The 16,329-nt window shown below is 37.7% G+C and overlaps 1 protein-coding gene and 1 pseudogene across 1 annotated transcript; both read right to left on the bottom strand.

Annotated features, from left to right (window-relative positions):
- LOC104728894 (putative F-box/LRR-repeat protein At1g56400) lies at positions 1–10,455 on the bottom strand (annotated as a pseudogene).
- A 1,849-nt stretch (positions 10,456–12,304) lies between these two features.
- On the bottom strand, positions 12,305–14,365 carry LOC104728893 (putative F-box/LRR-repeat protein At1g56400). The gene is made up of 3 exons (XM_087471905.1): positions 13,404–14,365; positions 12,922–13,095; positions 12,305–12,810 (listed from the first exon to the last, which is right to left on the bottom strand). Exons 1-3 carry the CDS (start codon positions 14,106–14,108, stop codon positions 12,475–12,477), a joined length of 1,215 nt encoding a protein of 404 aa, XP_087328031.1. The 5' UTR covers positions 14,109–14,365; the 3' UTR covers positions 12,305–12,474.
- Between the last annotated feature and the right edge of the window lie 1,964 nt (positions 14,366–16,329).

The following is a 16,329-nucleotide window of genomic DNA, read 5'->3' as shown; positions in this document are numbered from 1 at the left end:
TCAAGGTTCGTGTACAAGAACCTGTACATCCCCCGAAATACTATGTAACATCTTGGCTCCATCCTCTGACATTCCGCCATATCACTACGCACGTAAAGCTCCACTCTTTCTAGTACAGGCCCATGCGCACGTCCAGGACAACTCCTACGTCCCGACAGAATCAAAACCGTCAAAACATTTAGCTCTCCAAAGGAACCACTAAAGTTCCTCACGACCACGACCTTAAGTGTCTTAGGAAGATTATTATAGGTAAGATTTTTTTTCCAATATGATTATATGAACGTGGACCGACGCCACAATATGACTTAGCGTACTGCAATATATCAAAACGAAAATTTTTGAGTTTTAGGGAAAATCATACATAGTAAATGTAACTATTGTTCTCAAATTCACTATTATACTATATAGTAATCTTGCCGAGAAAAGGCTTCGACGGAGGATATTGAAAGTTAACGTTTCCAGGTTAGGGCAACTGTCGAGGAGCCTAATTCCTCTAAACTCCATGACATGCAACCTCGTTCTCAGCACCAAATGTTGTGTTTCCAATAGGACTAAGTAGATAAGACGGATCTTCACATTCTTGTGGATAGCCTTTCAAAAAGAAAAACACACATACTCCGTTCAAGATTTTATATATATACATCAATCAACAACGCAATAGCTTTAGCTTATAAGGTAAATACACTACATACTACATATAAGCTACATATTCCTTTTATTCACAAGCTATATAAATCGAGGATACATTTTATTTTGAAAGAGTGGAAAAATAGACCTATATCCCCTCTAGTAAAATATTTTGTTCAATTCTCATTCCTCAAAGAAATGTTAGTAACGCTGAAATGTAATGTAAATATGGTAAGACTTAAATATACATACCTAACGGAGAAAAGGGCATACACTTAAGGTCCTCGCACCTCGAAGACTGTTAAGGAAGCCAAAAAGAATAGATCCTTCAAACTCCAAATGAACTTATTTGATGACCATATTCATTCTCTTAAACATCAAAGGAAAGAATTTGGCCTGAGTACTTAAAGATCTCTACATTAGGAAGATCAAAGGAACAAGCCATGTAAAAAGAGAAGTCACAGCTCTCATATACAAATTCCTTCATATCCCCGGCTATGTTGTTGATATCAACACCCCAACAATAATTAAAACTTAGACTCTTGAGTGTAGGAGAGGTTGATAACAAACACTCGGGCGGAGGGAGAGAAGGATCATATGACACCCATGAATTTTTTTTTTTTTTTTCAGTTTAGCTTTTGTTAAAATTGTTGTAAACTAGAGGATTTAGGGAGCGAAATCTCTTAGTCTTATTGATGAATGTCGAGGTTACAAGTATATATAATAGGAGTACAAAAGGCTAAAGCCCATAAAGCAATCGAGTACATAAGATAGGCCATGGGCCGTAAAGCAATGGCCAATGGGCGTACATGCGCGGACCGGTATATGGGGCGTAAGGCCATGTCCTAACGGACTGTGAGCGGGCCGGTCCATAGAGTCCACAAGTGTTTTACAACACTCCCCCTTGGACGAGATGACTGTGCCATGTTGGATAGGATCGCTGCAATGTGCTTAAGGGATGCTGCCTCATTAAAACCTTACCAGGAAAACCCAATGGGACAAAACCTTGGTGAAGGAAAAAGAGTACAGCACACATTGCTCCCCCTGATCCAAACATCACTCCAAGTCCAGAAGCCTCCGCATCCCAATCTTGTGCGTGAGCTTCCTGAACGTCGATGTCGGCAATGCTTTGGTGAAGAGATCGGCTGAGTTGTCGCAGGACTGTACTTGCACCACTTGAACTTCTCCGGCCTTTTGTAGTTCATGTGTGAAGAAGAACTTCGTAAGTATGTGCTTCGTCCGATCTCCCTTGATGTATCCTTCCTTGAGCTGTGCAATGCAAGCCGTATTGTCCTCGTAGATGACGGTTGCTTCCTTGCTGTCTTCTAAGCCGCTATCCGTCCGAATATGCTGAGTCATGGACCGCAACCAAACACACTCACGGCTGGCTTCATGGATGGCTAGGATCTCCGCGTGATTTGACGATGTGGCAACAAGAGTCTGCTTCATCGAACGCCAAGAGATCGCCGTACCGCCGTGCGTAAACACATAACCTGTTTGTGACTTACCGTTGTGTGGATCGGATAGATAACCTGCATCAGCAAAACCAACTAGACCATCTTTGTTATGGTTAGTATAACATAAACCAAAAACAACCGTCCCTCGCAGGTACCGTAGGACGTGTTTAATACCATTCCAGTGCCGTATAGTTGGACAAGAACTATATCTTGCTAGGAGGTTCACGGCAAAGCATATGTCCGGCCTAGTGTGGCTAGCGAGGAACATTAACGCTCCTATATCACTGAGGTAAGGCACTTCAGGTCCAAGAATTTCTTCATTGGCCTTCTTAGGAGCAAATGGATCTTTATCCAAGTCTAAGCTTCTAACAACCATTGGGCTAGTCAATGGGTGAGCTTGCTCCATATTAAACCTCTTGAGTACTTTTTCTGTGTATGCCTTTTGATGCACAAGGATCCCATTATTTCTGTACTCAAGCTGCAATCCCAAACAGAATTTTGTTTTGCCTAGGTCTTTCATCTCAAATTCTTTCTTGAGGTATTCTACAGTTTGGGCGATTTCCCCAGAGGTACCGAGGATGTTTAAATCATCCACGTAGACTGCTATTATCACAAATCCTTTGTTTGCAAACTTCTTTATGAATATACATGGACTGATTGGGTCGTTCTTATAGCCTTTCTTAGCTAAATAATCACTTAGTCGGTTATACCACATTCGACCACTTTGTTTCAGTCCATAAAGCGATTTGTCTAGCCTTATGCAGTATTGGTCTCGAGAACCACTTTTACCTTTATGTTCTATACCCTCTGGTAATCTCATATAAATCTCATTATCCAGTGGACCATATAAATAGGCGGTTACAACATCCATTAACCGTAAATCCAAATTTTCTCTTATGGCCAGACTTATTAGATATCTAAAAGTCGTTGCATCCATCACAGGGGAGTATGTCTCCTCATAATCTATGCCGGGTCTTTGAGAGAATCCTTGTGCTACAAGCCGTGCTTTGTATTTCACTATCTCATTTTTCTCATTTCTCTTTCTTACAAAGACCCACTTGTGTCCAACTGGTTTAATGGTAGGTGTCGTCCTTAAGATCGGACCAAACACACTTCTCTTCTTTAAAGAGTTTAACTCCACATCAATGGCTTCTTTCCACTTAAGCCAATCTTTACTTTGAGTGCACTCTAATATGGATGTGGGTTCTAGATCCTCATTTATCTCAAGTGCTACCTTGTTTATAAATATTTCATCAATGTCGACATTTTTCCGGTTCCATTTTATTCCAGACATTATGTAATTGATTGATACTTCATTGTTATCAATTCCTTCAGGTTCTTGAGGTTCAGCGTCCTGAACTTCACCTGGTACATTAATTATTTCCGCGGCCATGTCTGGTTTTTCGATAATTCCCTGAACCTCGGCCTGTTTTGCACCTTTAGACTTTCGAGGATTTTTATCTTTGGAACCTAACGGTCTACCTCATTTCAAACGTGGTTTAGACTCTGTAGCAACTTGTTTATTGTGTTCCTTCTGAACATCAATACGTACTGGTGCATTGCAAGCTGGTATGTACGATTTTGTTACTCTCTTTGGGTCAGCAAAGGAATCTGGCAATTGATTAGCTAGCTGTTGTAAATGTATAATCTTTTGAACCTCTGCATCACATGCTAGAGTTCGAGGATCTTGCCAATTTAAGGATGTTTGATTCCATGTTAATTCCTTGACCAGCTTGCCGGTCTCACCACCTATCGTAGGGAATTCGGACTCAACGAATTGACAGTCCGCGTATCTGGCCTTAAATAGATCTCCTGTCAATGGCTCAAGATACTTTATTATGGTGGGAGACTCATATCCCACATATATTCCCATCCTCCTTTGAGGTCCCATCTTAGTTCTCTGTGGTGGAGCAACGGGTGTATAAACGGCACAACCGAATGTTTTGAGATGGGATAAGTCTGGCTCTTGACCCGATAATAGTTGGGATCATGAATATATGTGTTCACTAGATGGCCTGATGCGTATGAGTTCTGCTGCATGTAAGACCGCGTGTCCCCAAGCCGACACAGGAAGCTTCGATCTCATTAACAATGGTCAAGCTATTAATTGTATACGTTTAATGAAGGATTCGGCTAATCCGTTTTGTGTATGGACATGTGCCACAGGATGTTCCACACTCACCCCCATGGACATACAGTAATCATTAAACGCTTGGGATGTAAATTCACCAGCATTATCTAGACGTATAGTCTTAAGTGGAAAGTCTGGAAAGTGTGCTCTTAATCTTATGATTTGAGCCAACAGCCTAGCAAATGCTAGGTTCCTTGTGGATAACAAGCAAACGTGAGACCATCTGGTTGATGCATCAATCATAACCATGAAATATCTAAACGACCCACATGGTGGGTGTATTGGTCCACATATATCACCTTGTATCCTTTCCAGAAAATGTAAAGTCTCTTTTGTGACTTTTACTGGTGACGGTCTTTTGATTAGTTTCCCTTGTGCACATGCTACACAATTGAGATTTTTAGGGAAAACCTTTTTCTCTTTAAGATTGTGCCCATTCGAACTCTTAATCACTTTACGCATCATGTTCGAACCCGGGTGGCCTAACCGGTCATGCCATAGAGTGAATTGTTCAGTGAACATTTTGTGCTTAGCCATGTTAGCTTCTATCATGTTTATCCTAGCATGGTATAAACCAGTGGCTAGTGCGGGTATAGTCTCTAGGACCTTCTTTTGGCCATTTACATTTTCAGTAATGTATAGGAATTCTTTAGTTCCTTCACCCTTGGTTTCAACATGGTAACCATTTAATCTTATATCTTTAAAGCTCAATAAGTTTCTCTTAGAGCTGGGTGAGTATAGGGCATCACTTAGTTCAATGTGTGTGCCGTTACGCAACAAAACGTGAGCCTGGCCGTAGCCTTCTATCATGTTGGCTATACCCGCAATTGTACTAACATTTGCACTTTTCATTTTGAGATCTATAAAATATCTTTTGTCTCTTAGTATAGTGTGGCTGGATCCACTGTCCACCACTAGTTCACTCATGTCCTTGGCCATTTCTATAAATAGGACATAATCTTGTATTTTAATAAGACAATTATAAAATAAAAACCATTGCATTTAAATTTAAATAATCATCCAATACAATAAAGGAAAATAAAGCATAAAAGCATTGAAATTAAACCCCATTAAAACGAAAATCAATCATCATCTTGAAGGCAATCGGAAGTCTCTAGCAAGTCGTCATTCTCATGATCGAAGTCTCCTTCATCATCGATGTACGCATAGTTGGCTTCCGGATTTTTCTTTAGAACTTCTTGGTATGCACCAATGAGGTGTTTGGGAGTTCTACAAGTCTTGGACCAGTGGTTTGACATACCACATCTGTGGCAGACCGATTTGACCTTGGTATGTGGTTTAAAGGACCTACGGCCCTTACCACCACGTCCGCGGCCTCCTCGGCCGGCCTGTCCGCCACGTCCGCCACGGCCACTACGTCCTCTGCCACCACGGCCTTGGTCGTAGTTGGTCTCATGGGGCTCTTTTGGCTCCTTAGACTCCATTGTAGTTTTCTTTCCCAAATCAACCTTATTTGCTTCCGGTAATGGGACTGTACCGGGAGGTCTCATAGCACTGTTCATCAGCAACAACTCATCATTCTGCTCAGCTAGCAGTAAACATTCAATGAGTGCCCCATAATCGGCAAAGCCTTGGTGCCGATACTGTTGCTGAAGAACTCTATTGTTAGGGCTGAAAGTAGACAAGGTCTTTTCTATCAGCTCCCTTTCAGTCACCTCTTTTTCACATAACCTAAGGAGTGAGACAATCCTAAAAAGCTCAGAGTTATACTCCTCCACGGATTTGTAATCCTGGATCCTTAGGTTCTTCCAATCAAACTCGGCCTTTGGAAGGAGCACCGTCTTTTGGTGCCCGTAACGGCGTTTAAGCTGTGTCCAAAGGGCGAGTGGATTGTCTATAAAGAGGTACTGGCTCTTGAGACTCTCCGCAATGTGATGGTGCATATGTTGGAGACACTTTTTCTTTTTCTTATCAGTGCTCTCAACTTCCTCATCAATGCAACCAGCAAGGCCGTTTGACCTTAGGTGGATTTCGGTGTCTTTCACCCATTCCAAGTAGTTCTTTCCAGAAGCTTGCAAGATGGGGTAGTCTAGGCTTTTGAGGTTTGCCATCTGCATATAATATAGACAACCGATAGTTAGCATGCAATATTTGAGATCGAATCATGCAACAAATATTTATTCAGGTCATGCAGTATTTGAGACCGAAACATGTCTTGGGCCATGCGGTATTTGAGACCGAAACATGCCCTTTGGCCATGCGGTATTTGAGACCGAAACATGCCCTTGGGCCATGCGGTATTTGAGACCGAAACATGCCCTTGCCTATTATAGATTTCGTATGGTTTAAATTCATGCATGCAAAGACAACAAAATCAAATATGTATGCATGCAACAATTTCCTTATTTCTAGATAGGATTTCCTTTTCTTAAATTTCCTTTTAGTCTAGGATTTAGTAAATATTATTTTTAGGGTGTTTTAGATAATTACTATAACCGATTAGGAACTTATCCTAATCATAGTTTTTAATTTCCGATTTCAAAAGTTTTAGTTTTAGAAAATTAACAATTTTACTGAAAGCTTAATCGGATTCACCCTTAACTCAAGTTTATCAAATTCGGTTTTGAGTTTAAACAATCCTAGAACATGATTCATGCAGCCGAAATTTACATGAACAATTTATGCTTGAATAGATCCTATCTTTATACATGATCCGATTTCAATATGATGCATGAATGATCCGGTTTTTAATATCCTAGAACATGTTTAAACAACAAAATATTTCTAGGTTCTTATGCATCACAACAAGCATCAAACAACCAAATTTAATTCATAATATGATTGGTTTTAATTCTCAAGGAATCTAACAACCTAAACACCAACTGATTTTAAGTTTTAGGTTTTAGGGATCTTAAACTTTGTTGGTTGTGTACTTGTTTGTTTTAGGGTTCTGTATGTTTAAGTCCAAATTCGGATCATAGGGTTTTTAAGAGGGTTCGGCCATATCTTTACCTTTCACCGATTTGGATCTGACTGGATATGGACCGGGAGCTAACAGACCTCGGTTTTAACTCTCTCTCGCTCACGGACCACGAACAGGACCACGAACTGGATCACGAACAGAACCACGAACTGGATCGCGAACAGAACAACGAACTGGATCGCGAACAGAACAACGAACAGCTTCCCACGAACCGCTTTGTACTTCTCTCGTCCGGAATCACGAACCACGAACTCACCCCCGAACACGGACCACGAACTTCGATCAAGCTGTCGATAGAAGCTTGATCACGAGCTTAAGGTATGCTCGTGAACAAGGAGATCTTCGAACAGAAAGGTGTTTGATCTCGGATGGAAGCAAGAACGAAGACGGGTTAGGGTTTGTGAAAGAGAGAAGAAGATCAGCGGCTGCCTTAGGGTTTTAGGGTTTGGGAAGCGGCGGCTGCTTTTAGGGTTTAGGGTTAGAGGCTATCGTGCTGATAACGTGTTGTAAACTAGAGGATTTAGGGAGCAAAATCTCTTAGTCTTATTGATGAATGTCGAGGTTACAAGTATATATAATAGGAGTACAAAAGGCTAAAGCCCATAAAGCAATCGAGTACATAAGATAGGCCATGGGCCGTGAAGCAATAGCCATGGGCCGTAAAGCAATGGCCGATGGGCCGTACATGCGCGGACCGGTATATGGGCCGTAAGGCCATGTCCTAACGGACTGTGAGCGGGCCGGTCCATAGAGTCCACAAGTGTTTTACAACAAAAATAAGTAATTTACCCTTGTTGAAGAAACATATTGTCTTATTGACACCCCTCTCAAATTTGATTGACACTCCTTTCAAATTTTATTGACACCTCCCAATTTTCTAAGCAATCCTGACTTTGTGAACTTCGAGGGGTCAAACCCGCACGAATAAATCTTCAGTGATTTGAGGGTTGTGAGATTGTACATGCATACGGGCAAATGCACAAACACTTTGTTAGAGTCCCACATCGAAAGAAAATTAAGTCATTGGGCAATATATATAGTATGAGGCAAACCTCCTCCTTTGAGCTAGCTTTTGGGTGTTGAGTTAGGCCCATTACTAATATGGTATCAGAGCCTAGGTTCAAACTTCTCGAAAGTGGACTACCACCCGTGGATGTCCAGTCCCACAAACTTCACGCTACAGATGTCCAATCCTGAGCGTGAGGGGGGTGTGTTATAGTGCCACATCGAAAGAAACTTAAGTCCTTGGACAATATATATAGTATGAGGCAAACCTCCTCTTTTGAGCTAGCTTTTGGGTGTTGAGTTAGGCCTATTACTAATACACTTCGTAATACCTCGACGCATCGGTAGTGCTTGTCCAATAAAGTTCTTTGAAATCAAGAACCACTACAAGAAAACAGTCGATTTGCGATGGAAGAATCCATCGCAATTCCCTCGCAAATCGACAGTCACAAGGGATTTGCGAGACACAACTATTCCTCGCAAATCGCTTCTCGCAAATAAGCAGACATCGCAATTCCCTCGCAAATCTAACGCAATTTGCGAGGGATATATTCCTCGCAAATCCCACGCACATTGCGAGAGACGTTTGTACTCGCAATTGTCAAGCAAATTGCGAGGACTTTTTTCCATCGCAATGTTCGATCCGTCGCAAATTTTGCGACTACTTTGTGACGTCCATCTGCCTAGTACTGTTGGTATTCGCTAATTTGTAGCAATTCTTCATTTTTAATTTTTTTTTCTTTTACCATTTTTATGTTTGATTTTTTTTTGTGAATAATGTTTTAGATGTTAAAAAAATAATAATAAAAAGAACAGAATTGAAAATTCAAAATAGAATAAAACATAAATATTACAAAAAAAAAGTCATGTTTAAGTTTTCTCCCTCACGGGGATATCAGAACAAAGTGAGAAGAGTTCTTAAAAGGATTGAGAGAGAGAGGTCACGTTTCTGGTCCCAGTTTGGCTACCAGCTGCTCTCGTTTCACCTGTGTTGCCCTCTGGATTGGTGCCTTCCTGGTTGGTGCCTTCTGGGTTGGTGCCTTCTGGGTTGCTCCCTTGTTGGTTGGTCGGGTATCGAAACTCGGCAGCAAACTCAGGATCCTTTTCCGCGAGATAGTCAAACTAGGTTCTTGACTTGTCTTGAAACTGCGAGTTCGATCAAAACAGCTTTAAGGATCTTTTCTCGCGAATGTGGTTTCGCTTTATGAGTTAAGATTTTAAATTGAGTAATGTTATTTTTTAAATAAACTTTTTTTTATCTTATGATGCTTTTGTTGAGAACCATTTCGACTACAAATATGGTAACTTAACCAAAATAAAACTTTTTTCGTTAGGTACACATGTACTGCAAACTTTTTAATCCCTACAAAAAAAAATGTTTAAATTTCTTTACTTGTCCATTCTTTTACAACACTTTGTTTTAATTTATATATTCCCTAATTTTATTTCATTGTTCATTCTTGATTCCTGCGAAATTTTCTTTTCACAGTTTCCATAATGAATCCGATCGATGAAATACAAATGACAGTATAAACTTCTTTCTCAATATTGTGTATGTCTGAGATGGATTTCTGTTGCCAAAGTGTTGAGAGATGTTTGAACGATTCAACGTAAGTAAAGAGGCGGTCTTGAACACAAAAGGAAACACAAGTTTTATTTATTATAGCAACGACGGAGCGGTTCGAAAAAACTGTAAAATATGACAAACACATGCACAGATAAAACAAGGACAGAAACCACAAACCAAACAATAATTTAAGATATTAAACATTCACGCACTGACGCGCACACACACGCATTCAAAGCTAGAGTGAGGTCAATGACCAGGTCCTTGTGTGCCTTTGAAAGGCCTGTGGGGCGGAGGAGATTTAAAATGTAGGCCATGAACAGGACGACAAGCCCTGGGGAATCTTTGACATATACGGCCGAACGCAGGAATGCCGCCGGCACTAGGATGGTAAATATCTTCTGCACCTGCACCACCCAAAAAGCATTACATTATATATTACATGAGTCAATGTTTGATCATTTTAGTGCTCATTTGTTAATTTATATACGGATTAGTTCCAAAACTCAAACCAAAATCAGGATCCAACACAACTACAAAAATAATAAAAACCTAACTAATTAACGTAAAATGATACTAATTATGACCTCGGAACATCTAAAAGACCAAAAGACTCACTTTGTTTCTTGGCTTCCTCTTGTGCGCCAAGGGCTTTATCCATATGCGGAAACACAAGAAGAAGAAGGAGAAAGAGAATCATTGAAGAGACCATCGAAAATGTCATCTTAAGTTCTTAGTATTACCTCTTATTTTGCTTATTAGTGTCGCTCATGCTTATGCGTTTATATAGGCTAGGGAGGTAGCAATTAAAGAAATTTAAAGATATGGTGGGGATAATATATAGAAAAGGCTAAAAGACAAAGAAGATGAAGAAACCTGTGGACAGTCTAGCGAGAGACTTAAAACTTATAGTCATCGACGACTTAGTTGTGTCACTTATGAGTCTCGAAGTTTTGGTAATATTATTCGGTGAAAAGTCTTCAATCGCCAGTTCGCCATGCATGTGTCTGGCTTGTGGGTCTAGTACTGCATTGAATTGGATTCTCTTCATGTTACTTACTTCCTTACATATTTCTAATATCCTATATTTACTCCATGGTTATATTCTGTTAATCCGTACAAAATAATGTAAACAAAATCGGATTATACGTGAAAAAAAAAGTTGAAAACAAAAAAAATTAACATTTACCGTATTATTTTTTTCATTCTGCAAATGTTCAATTATCTTGACTTTGGCAACTCGCGTCGTCTAAGTCGGATAAGGATAGACCAAATCCGTGATTGATTGTTATTTTTGCTTTTTTTGATAATTCGTTGAAGAACCTTGGAAGGGTTTGGATAGCCCTGCTAAAATCTTTTATTTATCCCATAAATATCAACTAACCTTGTACGAGAACCAAAAACCACAATTTGTTCCTTTTTGTTTTTTTTGCTGCGGTTGGATTTAAGATGATGGACTAAATAAAAATACAATTTCAAAACGAACTAAACCAAAAAAAAACAGTCTGCATTAAACAAACAAAATTTTCAGTTACATTTTGGGCAACTCTGTTTCCTAACCAAGTAACAAATTGATAGCCAATTTAAACACTTCACAAAAAGACACTCGAAAATCACAACAAAAAAAAAAAAAAAAAAAAAAAAAAAAATTGGATTAAAAAGTTTGACCAAAGAGTTTTAAAAACATTCCAAAACCGACTCAAAAATAGGGTTTATTTCAAACATTGTTTTGTATATATAGTTACAATCTGTAAGCGGCTGGAAGCTTTCTTGATTTGCTGAACCATATAAGCTCTCCAATAAGTGCATTTGTTCCTTTGAGCTTCGTCCACATACAGATTAAGCTAGCTCCATAACATGACCGTACCGAATCAAATACTGCAGTACACGTAACTCGAACCAACCACCACCAAAACCCTTCACCTCAAAGACTTTAAGCGCCATTTCCAAACACTCTAGACTAATTTGATGAAGCCAATATTTACTTGGGTCAATCTCAACTGAAAACAAAAGCGTTTGCACATCAAAAATCAATCCATTAAACTCAATCTTTCCTCTTTTGACATCTCGCTTTACTGTATGTTTTAACAATTACAAGATCTAGTATAGTAACTTAATTAATTACCTTCATAATTGGTCTTGGAGGATCCAATTGAACTTATTAATCAAGTTCGATCTTGATCCCTACAAACTCATATGGATGCTGACTCGTCTTCAAATCAAAGTTGCAAATCTTCATCCTCCACATTTTGGATCATCTTTCTCCAAAAAAAAGAAAAAAAACGTAACTTAAGGTCTGATCATGAGTGTAAGATGTTAGATATGTTGAGTGATTTTGTATATAAACAGACAGTTAAAGTCTTGTCGAGACTCGAGTTGATTCCACAAGCGTATAGCTTTAGTGACTCAACGTTTGTTTGATTGTAAACGCAATCGGGTACATCGATCAAGAACTGATGATTTCCGTCTAGGTCACTTCGAAATATGAGCGAGGAGGAGTTTTTGTGAAATGCTTTATATTATTTTATATACGAAAATCATATAATTTTAAATATATATATAAAAACAAGATGTATATAAAATCTTAATATTTCTCAATAATTATTTATTATCTATGGTTCACATAGATGACCAAGTCCTCATTCTTTCCAAGAAGTTCAAATTATTCGGAAAATCAAACAAACAGAGAACAACATCATTAAATGGGATAAACAAACAAACCACTAATACTGAGAAGTCTTGATCATAGCGCTGCAACTCTTTTAGGATCGTGTACAAGAACCTGCACACCCCCTGAAATACTCTGTAACATCTCGGCTCCATCATGTGCCTCCATCCTCTTACATTCCGCCATATCACTACGCACGTAAAGCTCCACTCTTTCTAGTACAGGCCCATGCGCACGACCGGGACAACGCCCACGTCCCAACTGAATCAAAATCTTCAAAACATTTAGCTCTCCAAAGCAACCACTGAAGTTCCTCACGACCACGACCTTAAGTGTCTTAGGAAGAATCTCATAGGTAAGATTTTTTTTCCAATATGAACGTGGACCGACGCCACAATATGATTTAGCGTACTGCAATATATCAAAACGACAAATTATGACTTTTAGGGAAAATCATACATATATAGTAAATGTAACTATTGTTCTCAAATTCCCACTGATATATATTTATAGTAATCTTACCGAGTAAAAGCTTCGACTGAGGATATCCAAAGTTAACGTTTCCAGGTTAGGGCAATTATCGAGGAGGAGCGTAATTCCTTTAAACTCCATGACATGCATCCTCGTTCTCAGCACCAAATGTTGTGTTTCCATAGGACGAAGTAAAGAAGACGGATCATCACATTCTTGGATAGCCTTCAGAAAGAAAAACACATGCATGCACTTACTCAGATAAAGATAACTGTCAACTAACCGTCGTTATATCCATCAATTACAACGCAATAGCTTATAAGGTAAAGATACTACACATACTACTATATTAGCTACTACTACATATTCCTTTTATCCACTAGGCTATTAAAAACTTTCATAGGGAGAATTGTTATATTTTGAAACTAACCTATATATATCCCCTAGTAAAATATTGTTCTCAGTTCTCATTCTCAAAGATATGTTAATAACGTGAAAATGTAATGTAAAGATGTTAAGAGTTAAATATATACCTGAAGGAGAAAAGGGCATACAGTTAAGGTCCTCGCACCTCGAAGACTGTTAAGGAAGCCAGAAAGCATAGTTCCTTCCAGTTTGGTTCTTTGATTGGGTTCTTCGTAGTTGTCCTCTGCCTCAAAATCTAAATAACCTTCTTTGTACTTATTCATTTTCTTGACATCAAAAGCAAGTATTTGGCCTGAGTACTTGAATATCTCGACATTAGGCAGATCAAAGGAACAAGCCATGTAAAGAGAGAACTCACAGCTCTCAAATTCAAATTCCTTGATATCTCCGGCTATGTTGTTGATATCAGCACCCCAACAATAACTAAAACTTAGACTCTTGAGCGTAGGAGAGGTTAATATCAAAGACTCGTCCCCTGTGAGTTCGATCCAACCTATAGAGAGCTTTCTAAGCGATCCAGAGTTTGTGAACTTCGAATGGTCATACCCGCACGAATATATCTTCAGCGATTCGAGGGTTCTTAGATTGTAAACGTTTGCTGGTAGATGCACATAATCCTCGTAATACGTCGACGCATCGTCATTGTCTAACCAAGAATAGTCTGTGAAATCGAGAACTAGGTTCTCGACTTTTCTTGAGACTGCGAATTCGATCAGGGACTCCATCTCTGCCGCAAATCCCAATGGAAGAGAGAACCTAATCTCGAATGTTTCCATGCAGTAACCGTGATATCGAGAGACCCATTGACACATCTAGTTAACAAACGAAATCCTTTTGGATCTTCTGTCGGAGACAGAGCGGTCCACATACTCGTGCTCCTTGAAGGAAATGTATTTTGTCTCACGACAGAGATACCTCCACCTCTTAGAGAGTAGACTGGTCCTTAAACATTCCTTAAACGACAAACAAGAGATGATCTTAATCAGAAGTACATCCGGTAGATTGGATAATGCGTCTAGTTCGATACTTGAAGCCATTCTCTTAGAAGTCATCTCTTCCAATCGAAATCCTAATATGCATAAAACAAAATCGTTAGTGAATTGATGTTATCTCCTTTGCATTTACAGTTTTCAGCTTTCAATAAACATGTCCGAATCTATTGCACTAGCCATAAAACAATAAAACAAAAAGACATCTTTATATATAACTTTTAAAAAGGAACAACAAAACAAAATTAATTACAATAAGAATACATTTGTCTCTACAGACAACATATCCGTTACTTACCTTCCATACTGGTACACAATTATTTTACCTCTGTTTCAAAAACATAATTAAAAACAAAAACTATTGAAAGCTTTAAACTATAACTACTCTCTCACAAAATTTTCTAAACAATTTATTTTTCTTTTCGAAAATATCAATATAAGTTTTTTTTTTTTTTCAAAATCTGGCTATGAAATTCCTTGTAAACGATTTCTACAAAATATGCTACATATATATTGGTGAACATAAAAATAAAAAATGATGTTGTATGTATTCATATCCATAATCGATATGACAATTTTATCATTCAAAATCAGTGGACACAGATGGTGGAGCAAGAAAAACACTAAAGTAAAATCATTAAAATGGAGGTCAAAAGAAAAGAAAAAAAATCATTAAAATGTAAATACAGCACATATATCTCATAACATTTAAGCAAAATAAAAATATTACAACAACAACGATTTTTAAAAATAAAATAAAAGAACTGATGCACCTGAAAACTTTGTCTTCTTGCGGTGATGCCTGTTTAAGATCTCAAGATTTCTTTTTCTTCTTCTTTAAAACGTATTTTTTAAGGGTTTTTTCTTCTTCTCTTTTAATCAATATGTGATTTTGTAGTTCTGATGAGTCAGTCATATAGTGAATGTGGTAAATGTTTAAAAAGGGAATAAATATAGGTACATGAATATGCTACTGTAAAATATAAGGGTAGGTGATGCTTATTGGCTCACTTGGATATATATTTCAAATCATGTGTTAACATCTTATCTCATTTTTTGAATTACAGCAAACAATTTATTTGTTAAGAAAAAAATCTTATTTGGTTAAAATCTCAAAACAAAAGTCGAAAGTCTTAATTTTGTTAACTTATTTGCTTTTTTCTTTTTGGTAGAAAATCTTATTGGTATTACTAAAGATGCATTTTTCTTGATTATATACATCTTTTTGTGGTCAGAAAATATGACCAACTTTTATTTATAAAAAGAATATATAAAATACCTTACTCTGAAGGATAATTTAAAGAAATATATATTATGAGTTTTTCTTCAATAATTTTGTTCAAGTGAACCAATGCCCATCACCTACCCTTATCTTTTACACTAGCATATTCATTACCCTAAATTGCTCTTCCTTTTAAAACACTAGGTTTTGAACCAACTTGGGTATTTTTGATATTAAATTATATATAATTGACGATAGTTATGAAATATTATTTTTTTAAAACTTTGAGTTACTATTACGACAATAATTTTATTCTAAATACACAATTAAAAATTATAAAAATCAATTGAGTTTAAGAATCTAATCTGATCAAAAAAAGCATGAACCAATTTTGGTTTTTCTTATTCAATTGAAAACCATCAATTATGTCTTCATATTTTTTCATTTACTCTGCATATTTTTTCTTATTATCTTCTTTGTCAATTTTGCATGGCAGTTGTTATCGTTACTTTCACTGTCTGCTTCTTCGTTATACTTTTATATATACTTCATATTTCTTGTTTGATTTCTCGATTTCTTCTAGTGAATAATCATTGAGAACATTTTTGTTTTAAATTACAACATAACTTTTGTCCACTTTTTCATTATATTTTAATTTTTCCTCTTCCACGTCCGCTAGCTTCTTCACTTTTTTCATTGAATAATTATTCAAAACCTTTTTGTTTTAAAGTACTATACTACATCACTTACTTTTTGTTCCTCGTCCGATGTAAAACGTTGTAGATAATTATTTTATGTCCATAAATTAGACTTTTTCTTTCT

The sequence above is a fragment of the Camelina sativa genome, chromosome 11 (assembly GCF_030686135.1).
Source record: "Camelina sativa cultivar CO46 ecotype springtype chromosome 11, ASM3068613v1".
In the NCBI taxonomy this organism is placed as follows: domain Eukaryota; kingdom Viridiplantae; phylum Streptophyta; class Magnoliopsida; order Brassicales; family Brassicaceae; genus Camelina; species Camelina sativa.
This window is presented reverse-complemented; position numbering and strand designations above follow the sequence as displayed.